This window comes from Dinoponera quadriceps, unplaced genomic scaffold (assembly GCF_001313825.1).
Source record: "Dinoponera quadriceps isolate SergipeBrazil2010 unplaced genomic scaffold, ASM131382v1 scaffold1769, whole genome shotgun sequence".
NCBI lineage: Eukaryota > Metazoa > Arthropoda > Insecta > Hymenoptera > Formicidae > Dinoponera > Dinoponera quadriceps.
The window spans coordinates 221,767-240,506 of NW_014555826.1; the positions used below are offsets into that span (position 1 = coordinate 221,767).

At 40.0% G+C, this 18,740-nt stretch overlaps 2 protein-coding genes across 5 annotated transcripts in view; one reads left to right on the top strand and one right to left on the bottom strand.

The window, feature by feature from the left end:
* The window catches only part of LOC106745497 (14 kDa phosphohistidine phosphatase-like), a 78,854-nt gene that overhangs the window by 24,315 nt on the left and 35,799 nt on the right, over window positions 1-18,740 (bottom strand). The window lies entirely within an intron of this gene.
* Window positions 1-18,740, top strand: part of LOC106745496 (arrestin homolog) — a 54,818-nt gene that overhangs the window by 1,202 nt on the left and 34,876 nt on the right. For 2 of the 4 annotated variants that reach the window (XM_014621157.1, XM_014621159.1), the window contains exons 2-3: window positions 11,463-11,956; window positions 12,374-12,543. In XM_014621157.1, the coding sequence (XP_014476643.1) occupies window positions 11,864-11,956; window positions 12,374-12,543 (263 nt within the window). In that variant the 5' untranslated portion in view covers window positions 11,463-11,863. The remainder of the gene's footprint in view (window positions 1-11,462; window positions 11,957-12,373; window positions 12,544-18,740) is intronic. The other 2 variants (XM_014621158.1, XM_014621160.1) reach the window with 2 other exon arrangements.

The window sequence follows — 18,740 nt, forward strand, 5'->3', positions numbered from 1 at the left end:
TGAGCCATCGGGCGGCGTGCATCACCGGTGGGTCACGCTTGAACATTCGTTTAGACATCGCTCACCATCAAAAATATAGTTCGTTTAGTAACTGGAAAAAATTGCCGTATAGTTGAAAATTTAAATAATTGAAATTTGAATGGCGCCGCCAGATGAAGCGCAGCATGAATTCGAGCGCCGCCTCACAGCGAAAAACATGAAAATCGACCCCGGCGTGAACGTGTTAAGCGGGCAATGCCGAATGATCTGATATTAAAATTAAATAGGAATTTGCCTTTAATGTTTAATACGTCAAAGGGTTTCGCAAGCTCCCCGCCCCGTAAATAGCATTCCGGTTAAGAGTTCCGGCGAATCGCGCTTAAAGTCCAGCTCGGAGCTGAACAATTGCGCGTTATCGATGTTTTACACGAGAATTTCCATAATTCTTCAATCGCGAATCCTCGAAATCGAAATTGTCATTGTGAACAAACAAACGAATTTGCACGATTTCCCCCATCGAGAAAAGAGATAACGATTTCATGTAATTGAAAAGTATATGTAACATTACACGTACGAGAAGAGGAAATATAAGAAATATGACGAAATATGAGAAGGCGGACATACGTATTATTGTTTCTTTCCGTGTGATATCTTGAAGTAAGAATAATATCTTGAAGGAAGAAGAATATCTTGAACGCGAAAATAGGATTTTATGAAGATAGCAGACCCGCGTCTCGAGAATCTCTCGATCTTTACATTCTCATGTATCTGATTTGTCGAAAATAATATTGACGCCCAGCTGATTTAACATTTATCGCCCAGTTGATGTGGAAATAGTTTAATGAAATTGAAGTAATAGCCATGCTTATTTGTTGACTCACGCATAATATGCCAGAAACAGGAGGAGAGAGAGAGAGAGAGAGAGAAACGTTTCGCTTTAGAGCATTATAATCGCTGAAGTACAGATTAGCCAATCAACGATAGCGAGTATACACAATGGTTTCATAATTTATGATCGTCGTTTGTACGAGCGTACTTTGACGCTCGACCGGACGATGTACGTACTTTACGTTTCGTTTGAGCATCCGTCGTTTATTTACCGAATCCCGCAAACACGGTCAAAGCCAGTTTCACGCTGTGTACCTATCGTCCGTTTCTCGGTAGAGACCCCCCAAGGAGAGTTTACCTAATTCCAACGTAATTTAACTCAATCTCTACTAGCTTCCTTGTTTCCGTGTGCCGCACACTCGACGCGGGAAAAAGCTAATCCGAATGTACGCACGCTCGCACTCGTCGTGTCGCCTTTTTCGTCGCGATTCCCGACCGACTTTGCGCTCTTATCGAGTTAGTAGTAATAAAATAGCGAATCAATATCCATATTGCTGCTATCAAACGTGAACTTGCGAATCTGGCCGGCCAGAACGGTACGATAAAGTACTTATGTAGCATAACATACATATATAGCCTCGCGAATAAAATACCAATTACCATTATTCGACGCACGCTCGCGGTGCGCTAACAACAACGGACTTTTGGCACACGCAATAAAAAGAATAATATTTTGTAATATTTGGAAGTTTCGTTTCTATTATTTATTCAAAATGCAGCATCTCCTTAAAGCAAATATTAAAATGTAGGTCGCCCTGTGATTGCAAGAGCGACGAGAGTGAATTTTTGTGAAAGAGAACCTCGTTTCTCGGGAATGAAAAATACAGAGAGCTCGTTCCATGTTCAATCGCAAATATGCGTTGAATCTTTATCTCGAAGCTCCCTTACCGAAATATCATCGAAAATAAAGAAAGGTAAAAATAGCAGTCGGTAAATAAAACATGCGTAAAGCAAAGTTCTCCCGGGGAAGAAATCGAGCGCGAGAGTCGCTGGAAGAATCCACAGCTACGTGATGGGGCTGTGATCACGCAGGACTCGTGATGTTCGTGCGATTAGTAACATTTGATATTACAGTTGATGACGTGCGAGCGTTTCCGATCACCGCGCGCCGTTCAGCCGTGAAGTCGGCACTCGGCGATTCCTATAATTACACTGCAACGAGATCGCGTAAAATCGATTTCGGATCAACGACGTGAGGCTGCATTGTCTGCCGTTTGCACAGCAAGACAATGTAATCCGACTGAGCTTAGTCGATATAAACAAGGTTTTAAAGCCCGCGGTTCTTTTGCACTTCAAGATGAAACGGTTACTACTGTAGGTAAAGATACAAATGAAGATTCGCATGGTTTCACGGAGATCTTCCTGTCGACCCAAACCACTTGCAAAACTCGAAACAATGTTAACCGTATTGTACGCGGTGCACACATTGCACGGTGCAAATATATGCGGAGAAGTTCGAGACTGATGAAACTTCACCAGATTTTTTTGTCAATGTTTTTAACGTTTGCGGAGTGTTCGAGAACTATCGTGCGGTTTGTGCGGGTCTGCGAGACGTTTCAATGAAGTTGTATTGAAGTTGGGTAGATTCTAGACCGAGTTTCGAACAGGGCGAAGTCTAGTTGAATGTAAAGTCTGTTTGAAAGATGGGACATTACTCGCATTGAGAAAAAGTAAGGGGTTGAATTTACAAAATCGGCGGTCGTTCTGGTTCAAAGAAATGTCCACTGAACAAATTACGCGTTGGCGCAACAATACGTTACGTTGAATATAATTGCTAACGAAATCGCAATCGCTGGATCAACTGATAATTCACTACAGGAATTATATAATTCGCTCGGTGGACTAAACGTTGCGCTTGAAAGAATTGCGTTCGTTCAAGCAAAATTTCCTTGATTCGACTACATTTTCTTTTCTCCGTGTGTACATCCTCGCACTCTTGAGACTTAATTAGCCGAAACTTTCCGTCCAACTTCCGTTGCCGAACGCCTAGAAATTAGATTTCTTCTTACATTGCCCCGTTACGGCGGCCCTTGAGCACGAACTCGAAACGCCGCGAAGTCACGATTCGCACGATAACAAACACGTGCCTAATTGGAGATCCGAAAACCGTGACATTTTGCGGCGATAACTCTCGATGTCCTGACGTTACCCTGAATTCACGTTAAATTCTGTAACGAGCGCCGACATTACCTTCCCCATGGCATCTTGGAATTCGCTAATTAGCAGTGCAATTAAGCGCGCCTTCATCATATGCATCTCTCTCGTTTCAAGGCACCGCGTATTAAGGGGAAACGCGACCGAGCAAACATAATCTCGATCGGCACGTAAAGAAGTACGGGCACGCGCAAGTCGCGTAAAGTTTCCGTCGGATGACTCTCGACGCTGGATAAGACAAAAATCTCAATGTACACCCAGGGGAAGGAGGGGGGGGGGGGATAAATTGTGGAGCGACCTCCGTCGTTACGATCGACGGAGGCCGTTGTGTTAAAGTCGATAGTCTATAGTCGGCAAGGATAACAGAATCGGACGAAGTAGATTACATCCGAAACGAATCACGCGCGCGCGCGCGTTTGTGTACGTATGTAGCATACGAGACTACATACTGGAGGACTACACAACTAACAAACGATACTCGTCTTCGACGACCTTTGTCTAATCTCCGAGGCCTGATTTATGGCTCTTTTTCACGATGCAGCGGCCAATCCCAGGCCTGAAAACATCATTTGTACTGCGGCTTTCAACGGAATAACAAGCTACGATGTAAAACTCTCGCATCTTGCTCTCGCCCGCCCTTCCCACGGCTATTTTCGAGGGATAGGAGGGTGCGATAGGGGGAGGGAGAGATAGGGGAAAAAATGTAGTTTATCGGGTAACACTGACAATATAAAACTTTGATAGATAGACATTTCTTTCGCTGAAAAGAAAATACATCATCTCTCCTGTTAAAGTGGATTAAACGCACGTGTATCCTTGGCAGAGCGCGCGGATAGTGCAGTAATTAACTGATCGATAGGATCAGACGCCCTTCGTAGGATAGAGATTAGATATTTAACACCTTGATTGCCACGGAATGCGGCGTTTCGTAGTCAAAGCCGACGTGAATTACCGCTGCTCGACTTCCGTTGTCGTCGACTATTATCTCTCGACCCACCATCCTTTCCCCGCCCCTCTCCATTACGCACACTATCGAGCTATGTTTTTGAAATATTTTAGTGACACGAAACTAACGAGAGGAAATGCGAATTTACACGCTCGCTCCATTACGACAATTAACGCGTTTGTCGGTCGCGCGATCGTTGTTCCGCCCTTGATGAGAAAAACGAACCGGTGCCAAATAAATGCGAGCGAGGGCACTGCCGATCGATCCGGTTACGCGGCGCGTCCAGCTTCGTTACATGCTTCGCTAACTGGTCTTACATAAAGACACAATGTAATGGAGCCTTGCTAATGTCAGCCCCTAAAGTCACCCCGTTACACAACACCGCTGATGAGTAATCGCTATTACTACGAACCGCGATTGTTTCATCCGCCTATAGAATTATATTCGTGCTTCTAAAGAATTTTGGGAATTTATTACATAAACTAAATGCCCCAATTGGTAAGTGTTCCAATTTGTGACAATCGCATTTGTTCTTTTTTAACAAGTCAAATAATATAGCTCTATATTTATTTTTTAAAAATGTGTTTTTAATCTAAACTGTATGTATTATTTGTTATAACAAGTTTCGAATGGCCATAATGAATGCTGAAATATCATAATTATAAGCTTGTTGTTCACGGTGATGGTTCGAAAAGTTACTTGTCGATATCTTAGAAGTTGGTTGTTAATATATCTTTTTGATATTTCTTTGTAGTTATTTTTTAACTTGAAGCAACTAAAATCATACTGTCAAAGTCAAGAAAAGATTAAAGAATATTTTGTAAAAAAGTAACAACGTATTTTTTTATAGTTAATACATGTATATCATGAATCGATATTGGAATATTTATTTGTCTCTATTACTAACTACCTCCATAAATATGACATAAAATGATATAAACGTTTCTATTTCTAAAGAGAAAATGTGAGTTGTAAATTTTATTTATTGATAAAGTTCAGGAATAGTATCAAGATTATGATTTACTACTGTAAAATTTAACAAATAGTAAAAATATGATTATTATATATGATATATTCCTGATATAGTCTATAAACTGTCATGTTTAAATCAGTAATAGAGATATTCATGATTCTGTGCCAATTTGTGACATTCGAATAATGATTTTAGCCTGTCAATAATATGGTTGTCCGTCACCTGTCAATAATATAGGCATACATGTATCACGCAAATTGAAATTAAAGCTATATATCACTATAGTGGGTCAATATATGTCAAATGGTACTTCCGTCATTTTTGAGAACACATTTATTTATTTATTTATTTATTTATTTATTTATTTATATGAAAATGACCCCTTTGCTAAATACATAATTTACGAGAAAAAAACCTTAACTACAATAACGATAAGAATACAAAAAGAGAGAAAGAAAAACAATTCATGAAAAATCTTTTTGATAAAAAGTATTTAAGATAAAAAAAACAGTATGCAATTTTTAAAATCCGATAAATTTAAAAATCTTTACTATTAATCTTATTAATCGTTTATATTATAAATTAATTAAAATTTTATCATAAATTTAGAGATCTAATTGTTGAATCGCAAATGTTTAACTTCCGAGCAAAATAAATGTTATATACATAACACGTATATTATTATAATAATTTATTAGTTTATTTTCGCGATGAAGTTATTTTGTCACTAATTGGAACATTCACACCTTATTTAATATAAGCCGAATATATATTTAGCATACACAGTACAAAATTTTGTGTTACTAACGGTCCACTTAAATCTGTGTTACTTTAACATTGGGAATATTTTAAAAAGTACACAAATATGTTAAACTAACATACTCACCTTGTTAACATACTTCTTAACATATCTATTTTGTTAAGGTAACAAAAAATTCGAATGGACGCCGTCTGTGATGCAAAATTCTTTTACTGTGTTGTAATGTATAATACATAAGCCGAAGTGAAAGAAAAAAGTGATGCATACTGAGTAAACACAGGCGATGTGCATATTAATGTTAGGGGAACACGCGCGATCGCTCGAGGGTTAATGAGACGGTCTTATTAAATTCCTAACGCATTATTGAACAACAAATTCCCGTGCGGTGAATCTGCCGCGTATTCTGTAATTTTACAATATTTGCCGTGCGACACGCGACGAACTGCCAAACACGCCGCTGAATATTGAAATTTGCGTGCGTCGAACGCTTCGCGCGACTGTGAAAGTCACAACGTGTTTTGCGCGCGGGACATAATTACCGTGCAAATTCGGACGAGTGTAATCGGAACGTGAGTACCGCGCGAATATGTCGCGCGACTTAATCTTTTAAGCTTGATCAATGAGGCGAGCCTGCGAGCGATGTGGCGCCCAACCCGGTCCATTCTCTTTCGCGTTTATCGCGAGCGCTCGTAAATCATCGTTCGCGCGGCACCAGCGCGTAATATGTTCGTAACATTGCCGGACCTCTCGGAGACACAAGATACTTTCATGACTATACGTCGTCCGACGAATTGTTATTTAGGTCGCTATATCTCGTCGCGTCGACGCAAAGAGAGGGAGAGAAAGGGAGAAGGAAAGAGGGAAAGAGAGAGCACGATTGTCCGCGACGATTATTTAATTTAATTATCAGTTGATGCTCTCTTTGTGGTATTCTCTCGGGCGACCAAAATCGAATTGCTCAGATTAAAATGATGAATGAGGATATCACCTGTATTTATCCTTGCGATCCGAAAGTTCGAACATAAATTTGCGTCGAGCTAACCGAACTGGTTACGAACTGGTCAACGGTTTAATTTCTGTCCTCCCCTCATTAGAGACGCTCACCGAAGCGTGAGCATGATTTACAAAGAGAGGGAGAGAGAGAGAGAGAGAGGAGCAAGCTGGGCTATACGATTTCGTAAACTTTATTTATCGAAACCAAATACGATTCCGAGAAGATGGCTTTCCCGTGGCTTACCAACCTAATTAGTCTCCACTTTCGAACTCGAGTCGAAGTAATTAAACCTCTGACCGGTGTCCTACAGTCTCGGAACTACGAACGATTTATCTTTCTCGGAGTACGCGACAATATACGCACACGCGCGTGGGTGTATGTAGCGCGGCTTTCGAATAACGCCGCGTTATTTTTACTGCTACTGTTTCCGAGTCAATGGTGTTCCATGACGCATTCGCCGCAACCGGCGCGACGAAGATGGATTTTGCGATGGAACTTAACCAGGTAGTCGTATACCCGGCGCTGGATGTGCGGTAAAACCCTGAAATAGACGTACAATCCGTTCCTTTGACGGGATCTCCGCGCAGATCGATCCTTTTGACAAACCCGGACCCTCCCTCGTTCTCTGTGGTGAATTCGATTCACCCCGACCGAAAATTTCATTGGACGTACGACACCTCGAAAAATCAACTGTTAATTAAAATGTATCTCGAAACGTGTGATGCGTGTAAATCGCGAGATATAGCCTCTTCTATCTTCAATTCGATACTAATTTGTATTCCCTGATACGATCAACGTTAGACGTCTGACGGATTGCCGACTTCCACCCGCAACCTCTTTAGCGACTGTCTTCCGCTATCTTCTTTCGACCTGCTCTTTCACCACCGGCTTAAGCATAATTGCCGGCGCGGATACTCAGTTCGCACGTTTGTTTGCAGAAGTTGACGCTGAACGCGCGGAACTACGGTCGTATCGAACTGTGTCGCGCTCCCCGCGCGCCCGAGACCGTCCTAATCATGTAAAAATATTTCCGCGCCCGCGTTCCCGCTGCGGGGCGACAATGGGAAAGTTGTTCACGAACAAGTTCGGAACTCTCCGAACGCGGGCACGTTGTGCGCAGCAACGTAGGATTCACACGCGGCTGCGATATCCGCGTGCTCGTCGCTAACTCAACGACTGTCGCTAATGAATAAACTGGTAATTAAGGTCGGCGCGCGCGTTACATTTTCACCGTGAAGTGGATAGCGCGAAATCACAAGCTCGTAACAAGCTCCTCCCACGCTTTTTTTCTCCTTTTTTCCGCGACACCCATTGTCATTCCTTTTATTTGTGTCATTCGAGATAAATGGGCTGTACGACTGCTACATTCGTGTTCCATTTTACGTACAATCATGTCGAACCGACTACTTCAATCAATAATCAATTCAATCAATAACGACCACTCTCCCTTCCCTGCCGAGTCACTCGAATCTGTTACCCTCGAGGACAGCTTGAATAAACAGGTCGATTAGGCGCACTTTGTTCCAATCACGAGAGATGGGATTAAAAATATTGCGGGGAATTGCCGGTGACGTTAAAAGTTCAAGAGATCCGGCCGATTTGCTTTATTGTGAAAGTTGTAACACTTCGTCCTTGTCGCAGTCGAGGCCGTAATATTACGTGGCTGCACTTTTAATTGAACAAACTCTGTTTAATGTAACTTAATTGCCCTAATAAAGTCTGACCAACGTAGCCGTGCCGGCGCATCTTTGCATAAAAGATTCACGTAAAAGTTCCTCCCTTTATTTCCCCGCAAATCTGTGTATCAGAAAGCGGAGAACTTCGCTCGGAGATTCAACTCTTTCCCGCAGGAGCGATTAATGAAACATACGAAATCTACACGGTCCGAACTCTCCGAGCCCAGGCTTTTCTCCGATATCGGATTATTTTAACCCTAACTCACCGCATTCCGCTTCAGCAGACCGCTGAGCATTTTTCGGTTTTCTGACTTTCACATAGCGTATTATTTATTTTCTTAAAATATCAGCTATCCGCTATGACGAATAAGCATTACTTTTTTTTTAAATCATATTCGCAAAATTATTTGAAAATTCTTCCGGAAAAAAACGCTCTCTCTCTTATAATAACAAGTTTAGTTTAAACCCGTCATTTTCTTGACCTGATATCACAAGCATCTTATTCGGGCTCTGTATTTTCAATTTCTACATTACCAGTTTAAAGATATTAATTGGAATAAAAATGACAAGACGACAAAGTCAAACAGTCTTACAGACCGGAATGTGACGAATTAGAGACTGTGGCCAGATAAAATAAACGTGGCCAGAAGTAATACGAGGTGCTCTGTGATTTCGGCGCTGGATCAAAAAGACTCGTCAACGCGGACAGATACGTCGAAGTCGCAATTTCGCACCTCCCCGAACGTCGGAACGCGTCGTGTCAGACGCCGAATTATTCCACGTGATTTTCAGGGATCTTTGTATTAACCAACCGTGCGAATTTTCCTTTCGGCTCCTTGCACAGCTGCCGGTGTAAATTGTGAAAGGGAAGAAGAAATAAAAGACGAAGAAAATAAAAAGGGGTTTGTGCTGTTGAAAAGAAAAAAAAAAGGAAGAAGACAAAAGAGAACGAAAAAGAAAATTAAATGTAGCTATTTTTTACCGCAATTTCCGCCGAAATATCACTTCGTGTGAAACGCCGAGGATGCAACTCGCGACGCTGAAGATAGGCTTTTCATTATTCACACGCTTTCATACGGCTCAGTACGGCAACACTCTATTTATTTTACACCTATTCTACATGTATTACTTTTACAAATTGGACCGTTTTAAAATTAATTTCATCTTTAAAGCGGTCCATACAATTTCACGTTGAACGTCGGCAACAGTTCACCGATGCCTCTTCTACGAGTGTCACATTCAGTTTCAAAACGTTCAAGCGACGTAGGTGACGAACAATGTCCCGGCATTTATAATTTTTCTCTCGAGTTTCCGTGAATTATGTGCTTAATATCCGGCTGTCTTTCATACGTGTCTAAATTCCATCCAAGGTTCATAATCATTTAAATGATCGTTTATTTAAAGCCTGACATTATTTTCCCTACTTTTTTTCCGTTTGCGTCGCGCCGTTTCGCGGAGATATATACTTTAGTATTTTATACCATCGATCAGACTGTAATCGCATTAAAGGTACACGCGATATATTGTCAAATTATTGTGCTCTTCTCTCTTGCTCCCTCTCTCGTGACCTAACCATTTCTAACCACAATCGTGACATATTGCAATCGTTATCTGACGTTATTATCGATCCCATCAATCGTAACATGTGCCTTCAATTACTATCAATACACAGATTATGGAAATACGGGAGGCAAGATAGGCTTAGAAGTCTTATCTGAGCAACTGTACACAGTTCAATACGCTGGAAAATACTTTGCCATTGAATTCGCTGTTGTACTATCAACACCAGACATCTTCGAACAACGACGCTGTGAACGCTAATGGATTTTCACGACTGCCCAGACGCCAAGTTCAATATTGTACGGTGTCACGCATCCCTCGAAGCAAGATCCCCATATCGATCCGCGACGTTTTAACGAATTCATTGTCGGCCCTTTCGATTTCAAAAAATACCGTCGCTCGTGTCCGAATTAATTAAAGGTCCTTACATCATTATTATTGCAACAGCTGGCATACGTCGCACTACGCAGGTTTCCCTAATGTTATCAGAGGTGCACTCACCGACGTAATTAAATGAAACATTTAACTTGTATACAGCGAAATAATTTTCGGCATTTACATTTGGATATTAACTACGATAGAAATGATAATTGCACGAGCAAGGAATATACGACGGATCGCAATTCTATTTTCGATCATTTCTCTACGAGAGCGGAAGTCTCCTCCATTGCGCAAGTTATAATGTAATTTCACTTGTCGGGAATGATGTTGCAAATTGAATTCTCGATTGAGCAAATTAAAGCGCGATCGTTTCGTTTCAAGAAACTGCAGATTCTAGAGTTACCAGCAAGCACAAATCTATCTAAAAGACCGACATTGCCGGAATAGTATATCATATTTCTTTCTTCGGTACTCAATTTCTATAGGAGAAAAATTATTGGACGAGGAACTACGAGAGAGTACTCATTACTTGCTGTTCGGACGAGGGAAGGAGATACCCATTAACCTTTGCTAAAAGTCGAGGATTGTTTTTCTCCCTTAAACTGAGTTTCAAGTACTATCTCTTCATTTCGTCTACGCGTTGAATGTATCGTTCAACGTTACCCTTGAATTTTTATTAACTCCTAGAAATTAGAATAAACTTCGTTTCGAAAGTAAGTGAACATATAGACGAGGAGTCAATTTATTAATAGTAGCATAACGTGTCCAATCAGACTATAATTAGACGTCTTTGTCATCTTATCCATTAAATGCTTTTACAAAAAAAAGGGAAACATTCGCTTGACCATGATTTTTACTGTTCGCTGAAAGTGATGAAAATGACAGGAGGGATAAATATAAAAAGCGGAAGTTAATCTGTTTAATCAAATTAATTTAGTAATTAATTAAAATGGTTGCGTGAAAAGCAGATTAATTAATCCGAGCTCACTGTTGAAAATAATTATTTTTTTTTACGTTTCCGAGCCATTCGTTTGTTATTTCTGCAAATACGCAACAATCCGATTGAATGAGAGAAACGAAGATGTAGCGCCACCCTCGTAACAAAAAAAAGGATCTCTTTCCCGCGCGCACCGATCTTTTCTCTTTAATAGAAGAACGCGTCGACCGATCGTAGCCATTAATCCCAAGCCGGGACCTTGACACGTGCCCTTTCATACTTAAGACACCGTGTCTACGATATATTCCTACTTCCTGCCACGTGGAAATCACCGACATTCCCCGCTGTTCTCTCTCGTGATCCTACGAATTCCTCCGTGCACGTGGGGACTCGGAACGACCGAAACGAGCCATTGTGAAACCATGCTTCGTAACGACGACGAAGGGCGAGTTTGGTGAAAATGCGGTATCGTGCCGTCTGAGCGGGACAAGAACGGAAAAAGCCGCACGGCGACTGTGGGTGAGTGTATGTGGACGTAAGCTAATAGTTGTGTGCGTGATCGTGTATTGCCTGCTGGGCCTCTGTGGCCGCGGTGAAACGAGAAAGGACGAAGAGATGGCGGAAAACGGCGACCGTGCCGCAGCGGAAACCACCGTAGTTCGGTCGTCCGAGGACGAAGAGCAGCGGAAGGAGCTGTACCCCGAGACAGTGAGTATCTTAATTAATTCTGCCCTGCGACTGCAGCATGAAAGAGTAACGAAGAAATTGCAAATTGCGAATATTGAGCGCGTATATCCCGCCAATACGATGAATATGTCGGATTGATTGAAGCGGGGTGTAAGAATTTCTAGATGAGACTCGCAGGAAACTCAGATTTATGCAAATTTGTCGGGAATTCACATGCATACACGTATACAGAACGATTTGTACGTAAAACTTATCGCATCGCACTTGGTAACTTCTCAACTCTCGCCCCTAAGTCTAATGAAAGATCGTCATGAATCGATCTAATTTTCCATCACGCACCTCGTGCGCGTTCTCCGGTATCGAGAAATTAGACCAACGCGAAGAGAAGTAATTCCAGTAGTAACGTAATTTCCACGTTTCTCGGGTCTTCTTGCGCAGGTGGAATGCAAGAACTTTACGGCGGAGGGCTGCGACGCGAAAGACGAGAAAGTGGAGAGTGAAGGGCAGGAGGAGGGGAATCATTGTAGGACGGAGAGCAAGTCGGACCAAGCGTTGAGGCTACAAACACCGACACAGCAAGCGCAGCAGACCGACATGCAAGCCGACAGGTAAGCACGCGATCTTTCCCCCGCTTTCGGCCAGGTAAACCGACAGCGATAGTCCATGCCGGAAATGTCTCGGTGGTGCCCTAAAGATTTAATCGCCACTTGCAAAACGGACGATACCTCATCTGGCCGTAACGGGAGAGAAAGGGAGGAACGGAGAGGGACAGAGAGGAAGAAAGGAGAGAACGGTCGGATTGTTTGTTCTTTGAAAATTAGAACAGCGATGGAACTCGATATATCCACTTAAAGTACGAGCGCTTCGTATATCAAATGAGATCTCCGGCCGCATGAAATAGCATTGTTACGCCTCGTAAGAATGATCTTCATCTCGCAAGAGCTCACAGTCGATTTCCTACACATCTTGCGCCGTAATAGTCGCCCGAGGAAATTCGAGAGGTTTGATGGCAGTTGCGCAATAAAGTCCGCGGGAGCCGAAAATCCTTAGTGCCTCCGTAACTCTCTACGATCGCATATACTCGCGTATTAATATGATTAATCGATTCACATCGCTCAATGCTCTTAGTCGCAGAATCTCCTCATCAAATACGGAACGGACGTAGTTGGAGTGAACGATCGGACTTCCGCGTTTAACGCATTAATCACACGTAGGTTTACATGAACATCGACATATATACGTACAAATTAAGTTTCACCAATAAATCTATTATATTTTCCTTCGTCCTCAGCTGGAATATGGAAGCGTCTTGTTTAATTAACCAGTGTACTTTGATTGAATGTGTTCAACATTCATTTTTTGCAGTTTGAATTAAATAGGGTATCCTGTGCCATATTTCTATCGTAATTATCAAGTAATTCAATGTGACATCTGTATTTTATATCCCTTGAGCACAGAATAATTATTTATGACATGTTGTTTTTAATTTACTAAATGACAATATTGATTACCCCTATATTTTAGCGCTTGTGTGGTTTAATGTCCCTGGACATTAGGAGTTTTAAAAAAGGCGCACTTTTTTATATCTCTTATCACTTTTTATATCTCTTATCGTAGGATATTTTTATAGAAGGTTTAAACCTATTAAAAGTTTGATTTTGATAGCTGATGCTTTTCATAACAGATTATTTTAATTCGTCCCCGAACTTAATTAGAAACAAATTAATTAAGTGGATTGTGTAGATAAGTTTTATTTATATCAATTTAATTTATTTCTATCTATATTTCTACTGCATATTTAACATTATCAATTTAATTTATTTATATCTATATTTCTACTGTATATTACTTATAGCCACACGTTTCCTGTTTTTCTATTCTTATTTTCTTCTTTTTTTCAAAACTCTGATATAAAAAATGCTACAATTTATATCTTATAATTATTAAAATTATTGTTACACTAAAAGCCCCGTAAATAAATGAATATAATAATAATAATAATAATAATAATAATATTTGCCCCATAAATAAATGAATAAATTAATTAATATTTTTATCGTTGCGTAGAAGAAATCGAAAATATCGCGAGGACATAGTTAGGAAAACACGATAAAAATACAATTAAGCGATTAAGCGATAAGTAATAAAAATAAAATAAAGTCTCTGATTGTACAAGGAGGATTCTCGATATGAACAGTCGCGCATAAAAATATTTCTTTAATGGACATGCTTGAATGGATAAAATTATCAACTGTTGAAATTGCGGTCTTTAGCGACCATTGATGCGCTTTCGATAAAACGCGCGAAACACGCTGCCAGTTAACTATTACAAGCTAATTAATTCATACATGAAAATTCGCCGCGAAGCTCTACAATGGCCGAATAAATGGAAACTCGCGAAACTGGCCACAAAATTGAACGAGAGGGCCGGGACGATCTCACGATTATGTCGAAGAAACGAAAGATATCTGGCGGTGCCTGCGGCATCGGTGTATGATAAATATGGGATGAATTTGCGGGATACCGGACAGTCTCTCCTCTCTTACTCTCTCTTTTCCTTTCTCTCCCCCTCCTTCGGTGCCTGAATATTCTCCAATCGAACAGACGAACGTAACCCGCGCGATCGGTAAACCGGAATGTAATTTGGAATTCGATAAACAGCTTGAACGAACGTCTTGACACGACGTCACGTCAAATGAGATTCGCTTCCCTTCGCATATTAATAAATTTACAATCCGTTAGCGGATGAGCATTTCAGGATTTTCATTAAACCTGCATCGCGTAGTCCGTATCACGCTCGTATGAAAGGGAAACATCAATAGTTTGTAATTATTATCAACGAGGACGCGAAATCAACAGCAACGTAGATGGAGATAAAGTGATTTCCGTCGAAGCTGATTATTTCGTTAATTTTAAATCTGACGTAGCGATCGATCGTAACGAGTCAACGGTGCACCGCAACGCGTGAATGGAACGTTGGATATTCTTACTCGATTGATATCTGTTAATTTTGCAGCGACACGCACGACGTGTCCGCAGAAAGAGGCGAGTGCATTGATCGCTAACGCCGACGAGCACGAAATAATTATCGATAAAATATGTGAATTAATTGTCTATGATATTCTCGATATCGTCATCGTTGCCAATAATACGATACTGTTCATTACCGCCTCATTAATTTTAATACGCGTTTAACGTGAAACTATACGGTGTTGTGTATTAGTCTTATGCACTACGGAATAAACGCTGAGTTGCGATAGAACAACCGCCGACAAACGTCCAAATGTATGCAGATTTATACAGTACGCGTAATTCAACCCCGCCACTAAGCAATATAGCAAACATCGCTAATAGAAGGGAAAACACGGGCGGAAACAGGATCCTCGTTACAATTAACGAAAAGCAAACGTTTTGCTTTTGACTGTTAAAAAAAAAAACGAGAGATAATAGTGCGTCTTTTCGAAAGATGTATTTAAATACGATCGATTCATTGCAAAATAGCGTGTGTGCGTGATAAAAATATACAAAGTATATCTGAAATCTACTGACAAACTTACAGGACTGATCCTATGTTGAAAAATAATTAAAAAAGTCTTACAGCAATATATGTCTAGTTATTTATTTGTAAACGCGAATAATTAATAAATAAAATATACTTTTTCAACTGAGATTGTGGTAGCTATATATCAGAAATTTATATCAGAAAAAAGCGTTTGAGAATATATATATAGCTAAGACCTTTTCACTTATTCTTTTATGTAGATTCTATTCTGTGAATTTGTCTGTAGAATTCAGACCCTCTATATATATAACACATCGTGGGTATATATAAAAATGTACTTTAATTATATAATATGTAATTTAATTAAACTGATAATTACATTACTGTGGAATACCGTTCCGTAAAAATTAAAATCGTCGATCAAACGTACTGCATATCTCTTCCTTTTATTTTCATATTATCGTTATCATCATACGTGCAAGTCGATTATGAGAAGAATTCAATCGCGAACAATGAAACCCGCAAAATCACGCGCAATATCTTATTGAAAATTCTTGATTTTTTTCGCTTTTTACACACGCAGATCGTATGCTCGAGGGAAGTTTTTAAAAAAGTTACACAAGAATCACAGAATGTTATGAAACGTATACAGATATATACGCGCGCTCTCTTCGTATCTGAAAACATATGCATCTGTTACATAATTTCGTGGACGATAACTTAGGAAAACAGCGAGTTTCTACATGCTGCAAGGTCGAAGCTCGTGACACCAACATCTCGTCGCTCGAAAAAATAAAAGCGTATCGTAGGAGCATTCAATGTGAATTCTCGTCGTACTCGTGAAATATGGAAAGCGGAATTCCCCTGAGACGTGTTCTCTTATCTGTGAATTTTCCTTCTTCTTTCTATTCGTTTACATATTTATATGGCCGTATCTGTCTCCTCGATTCATGATCTCACGCGACGTACACACGATACATGCACATTGCCGAAACATCTGAAATACACATAGGGGAGAATTTGATATCACACCGGGATGAAAGCTCGATTCATTTTTTATTTCTTCGGTGTATCATAACTTCAAAGCTTCTAATACATTTTTAGGTACTTCCCACCGCCATCAATTCTATTTTGATTCTCGTCTATTCTGATATCGTTGCTGTCCACGATAATGTAATTAGTTCATGTTCAGACTGGCATCAATTACGTGAATTCGTTACATGAACGATGTTACGGTCAGTGATTGTAAGGACAATTGATACAGGAAAAAAAGAAGAAAACGACGTGGAAAAGTTGGTAAAAAAACACCACCTCGACAACTTGCAATCCTTAAAAGCAAGAACCGGCAATGTCATCTGTCACAGAAGTTTTTAACCGCACCTGCCCCTAAGAATTTATCGACATTACGCAAAATCGGTGGGCGGGAGGGGGTTGAGGGATGAATAATTTTGTTCCGACGCGGCGTGTAACGCAGCTGCTTCCCTTTTTTCACCCCTCATCTCGTTTTTATTGATAACAACCCTCGACGGCTGCATCACTCAACGTCACTCGTTGCCAACTCGGAACTTAAGTGATGTCTCTTTTTTACGGGGAGAAAAATATAATTCAAATTTTTTTACGCGCCACTTGCTCCTTTCTCCGAAAATCATATCGAAGTCTGATGTGATTTGAGACAAGACGCCGGTTCGATGCGCGCATTACGATAGATCTTACGAAATTTATATTACAGATTCCTCTTTTCTTTTGGCTCGAAGAATGTAATGAGCAAAATATAAAGAGAAATGTAAATAAAGATAGAAATATTGCAAATGATAATATGCGTGCGTAACGACAAATGATATGCGTAGAAAGTTAGTTCTTTCCACGCGTTGTAAAACACAGTTGAAGGAAATAATATCAAGCGACAACGCTATGTAATTTTTCGCTGAAATAGCGGATCTTCGTAACAACGTATGCTTCATTTATATTCGTATTTATTTCACTTACTTTATTCATTTAACTAAACGCAACTAATTATATCACGCTTTATTAAATTTTCGATATTGCATATTGCACATATTGTACGTTGCATATACAGTAATATGTATATATGAATGGTATGTATGAATGTGTGTGTATGTGTGTAATGTAATTTACAAAAGAGACGCTTTATAATAATAAGCTTAAATATGATAACGTTTGACACATGGTAAAACTAATTAATCACACGTTGGAAAATTATGCCGTTTCATAGTACACGATAAAGCGCAATTTGGTATGAGTTTTTCCTTGATAAATTTGTGAAAATGTAGAGATACGGATGTTCTCACATAAATTACAAACGAAATGTTTCGTTTCAGTAATTGCAAATGGCACGATATCGTTTTTCAGGCGCGTGGATGAGATTTTCCGAGAAAATAGAGCAGCCTCATCCTTGACCGCGCGCGCGATGCGTACTATTCCTTTTATGGCTTGTATCGTTGTTCGTGTTCCTCAAGCATTAAACATTTTTCTACCCTTCGTAGTTTCCCTGTCGTCGTTGAGATCTTTCAGATAATTGGTTTTGTTATCATTAATTAACGGATCCATGCTAAAGCACGTCAAATTCGAAGGAATAAAAGTTGCGCATTGCGGATTTCCGAACGATCCTCGAGAACCTTTCTTTTCGAGAATCGTTCTCGATGTTTCTCTCTTCAAAGTAAGTACTTCTTGTTGCCCGACTTTGTAGTACGAAATGTATTTGCAATATTATATTAATTAATTAATAATTAGACGACTAAAATACCTGAATTTAATTAAGCACAGCTCAATGGAACTACTCTTTCTCCTATCATTCTTCTTAACGAAGCTAAAATTTCCCACGTCAAACATTTTACCGTAATTTCGAAAAAAAAACTCCCGATGAATAGCCGGCAATATTTCACATTATCAAATCTAAAACGAAGCTTTCCTCGTGATCACTATTAATCACAGAAAGGAATATTTTATGAGCTAAAAAATGATAAAAGCGGTTGCGAGCGTTCGCTGTTAAGCGCGATAAAATTAATATACTTTTATTTTTACTGTCACATCGAATACGGATATAAGTAGATATAACGGTATATATTTCAACGACACGCATACACATATGCAAGGCAGATGAGGTAGGTGAGGTCAAATTATTTTCCAGAAAAAAAACGTCGAGCACACACGAGTTATATGTATCTCTCGCGTTTTACGAGAGATCGCGAAAGTTAATATGCAACAGGGCTGCCCAAAGTATGCAAAATATACGGGGAATCGTATTTTTTCATATAACTCAGATGAAGTGTGACAGGTAGATAA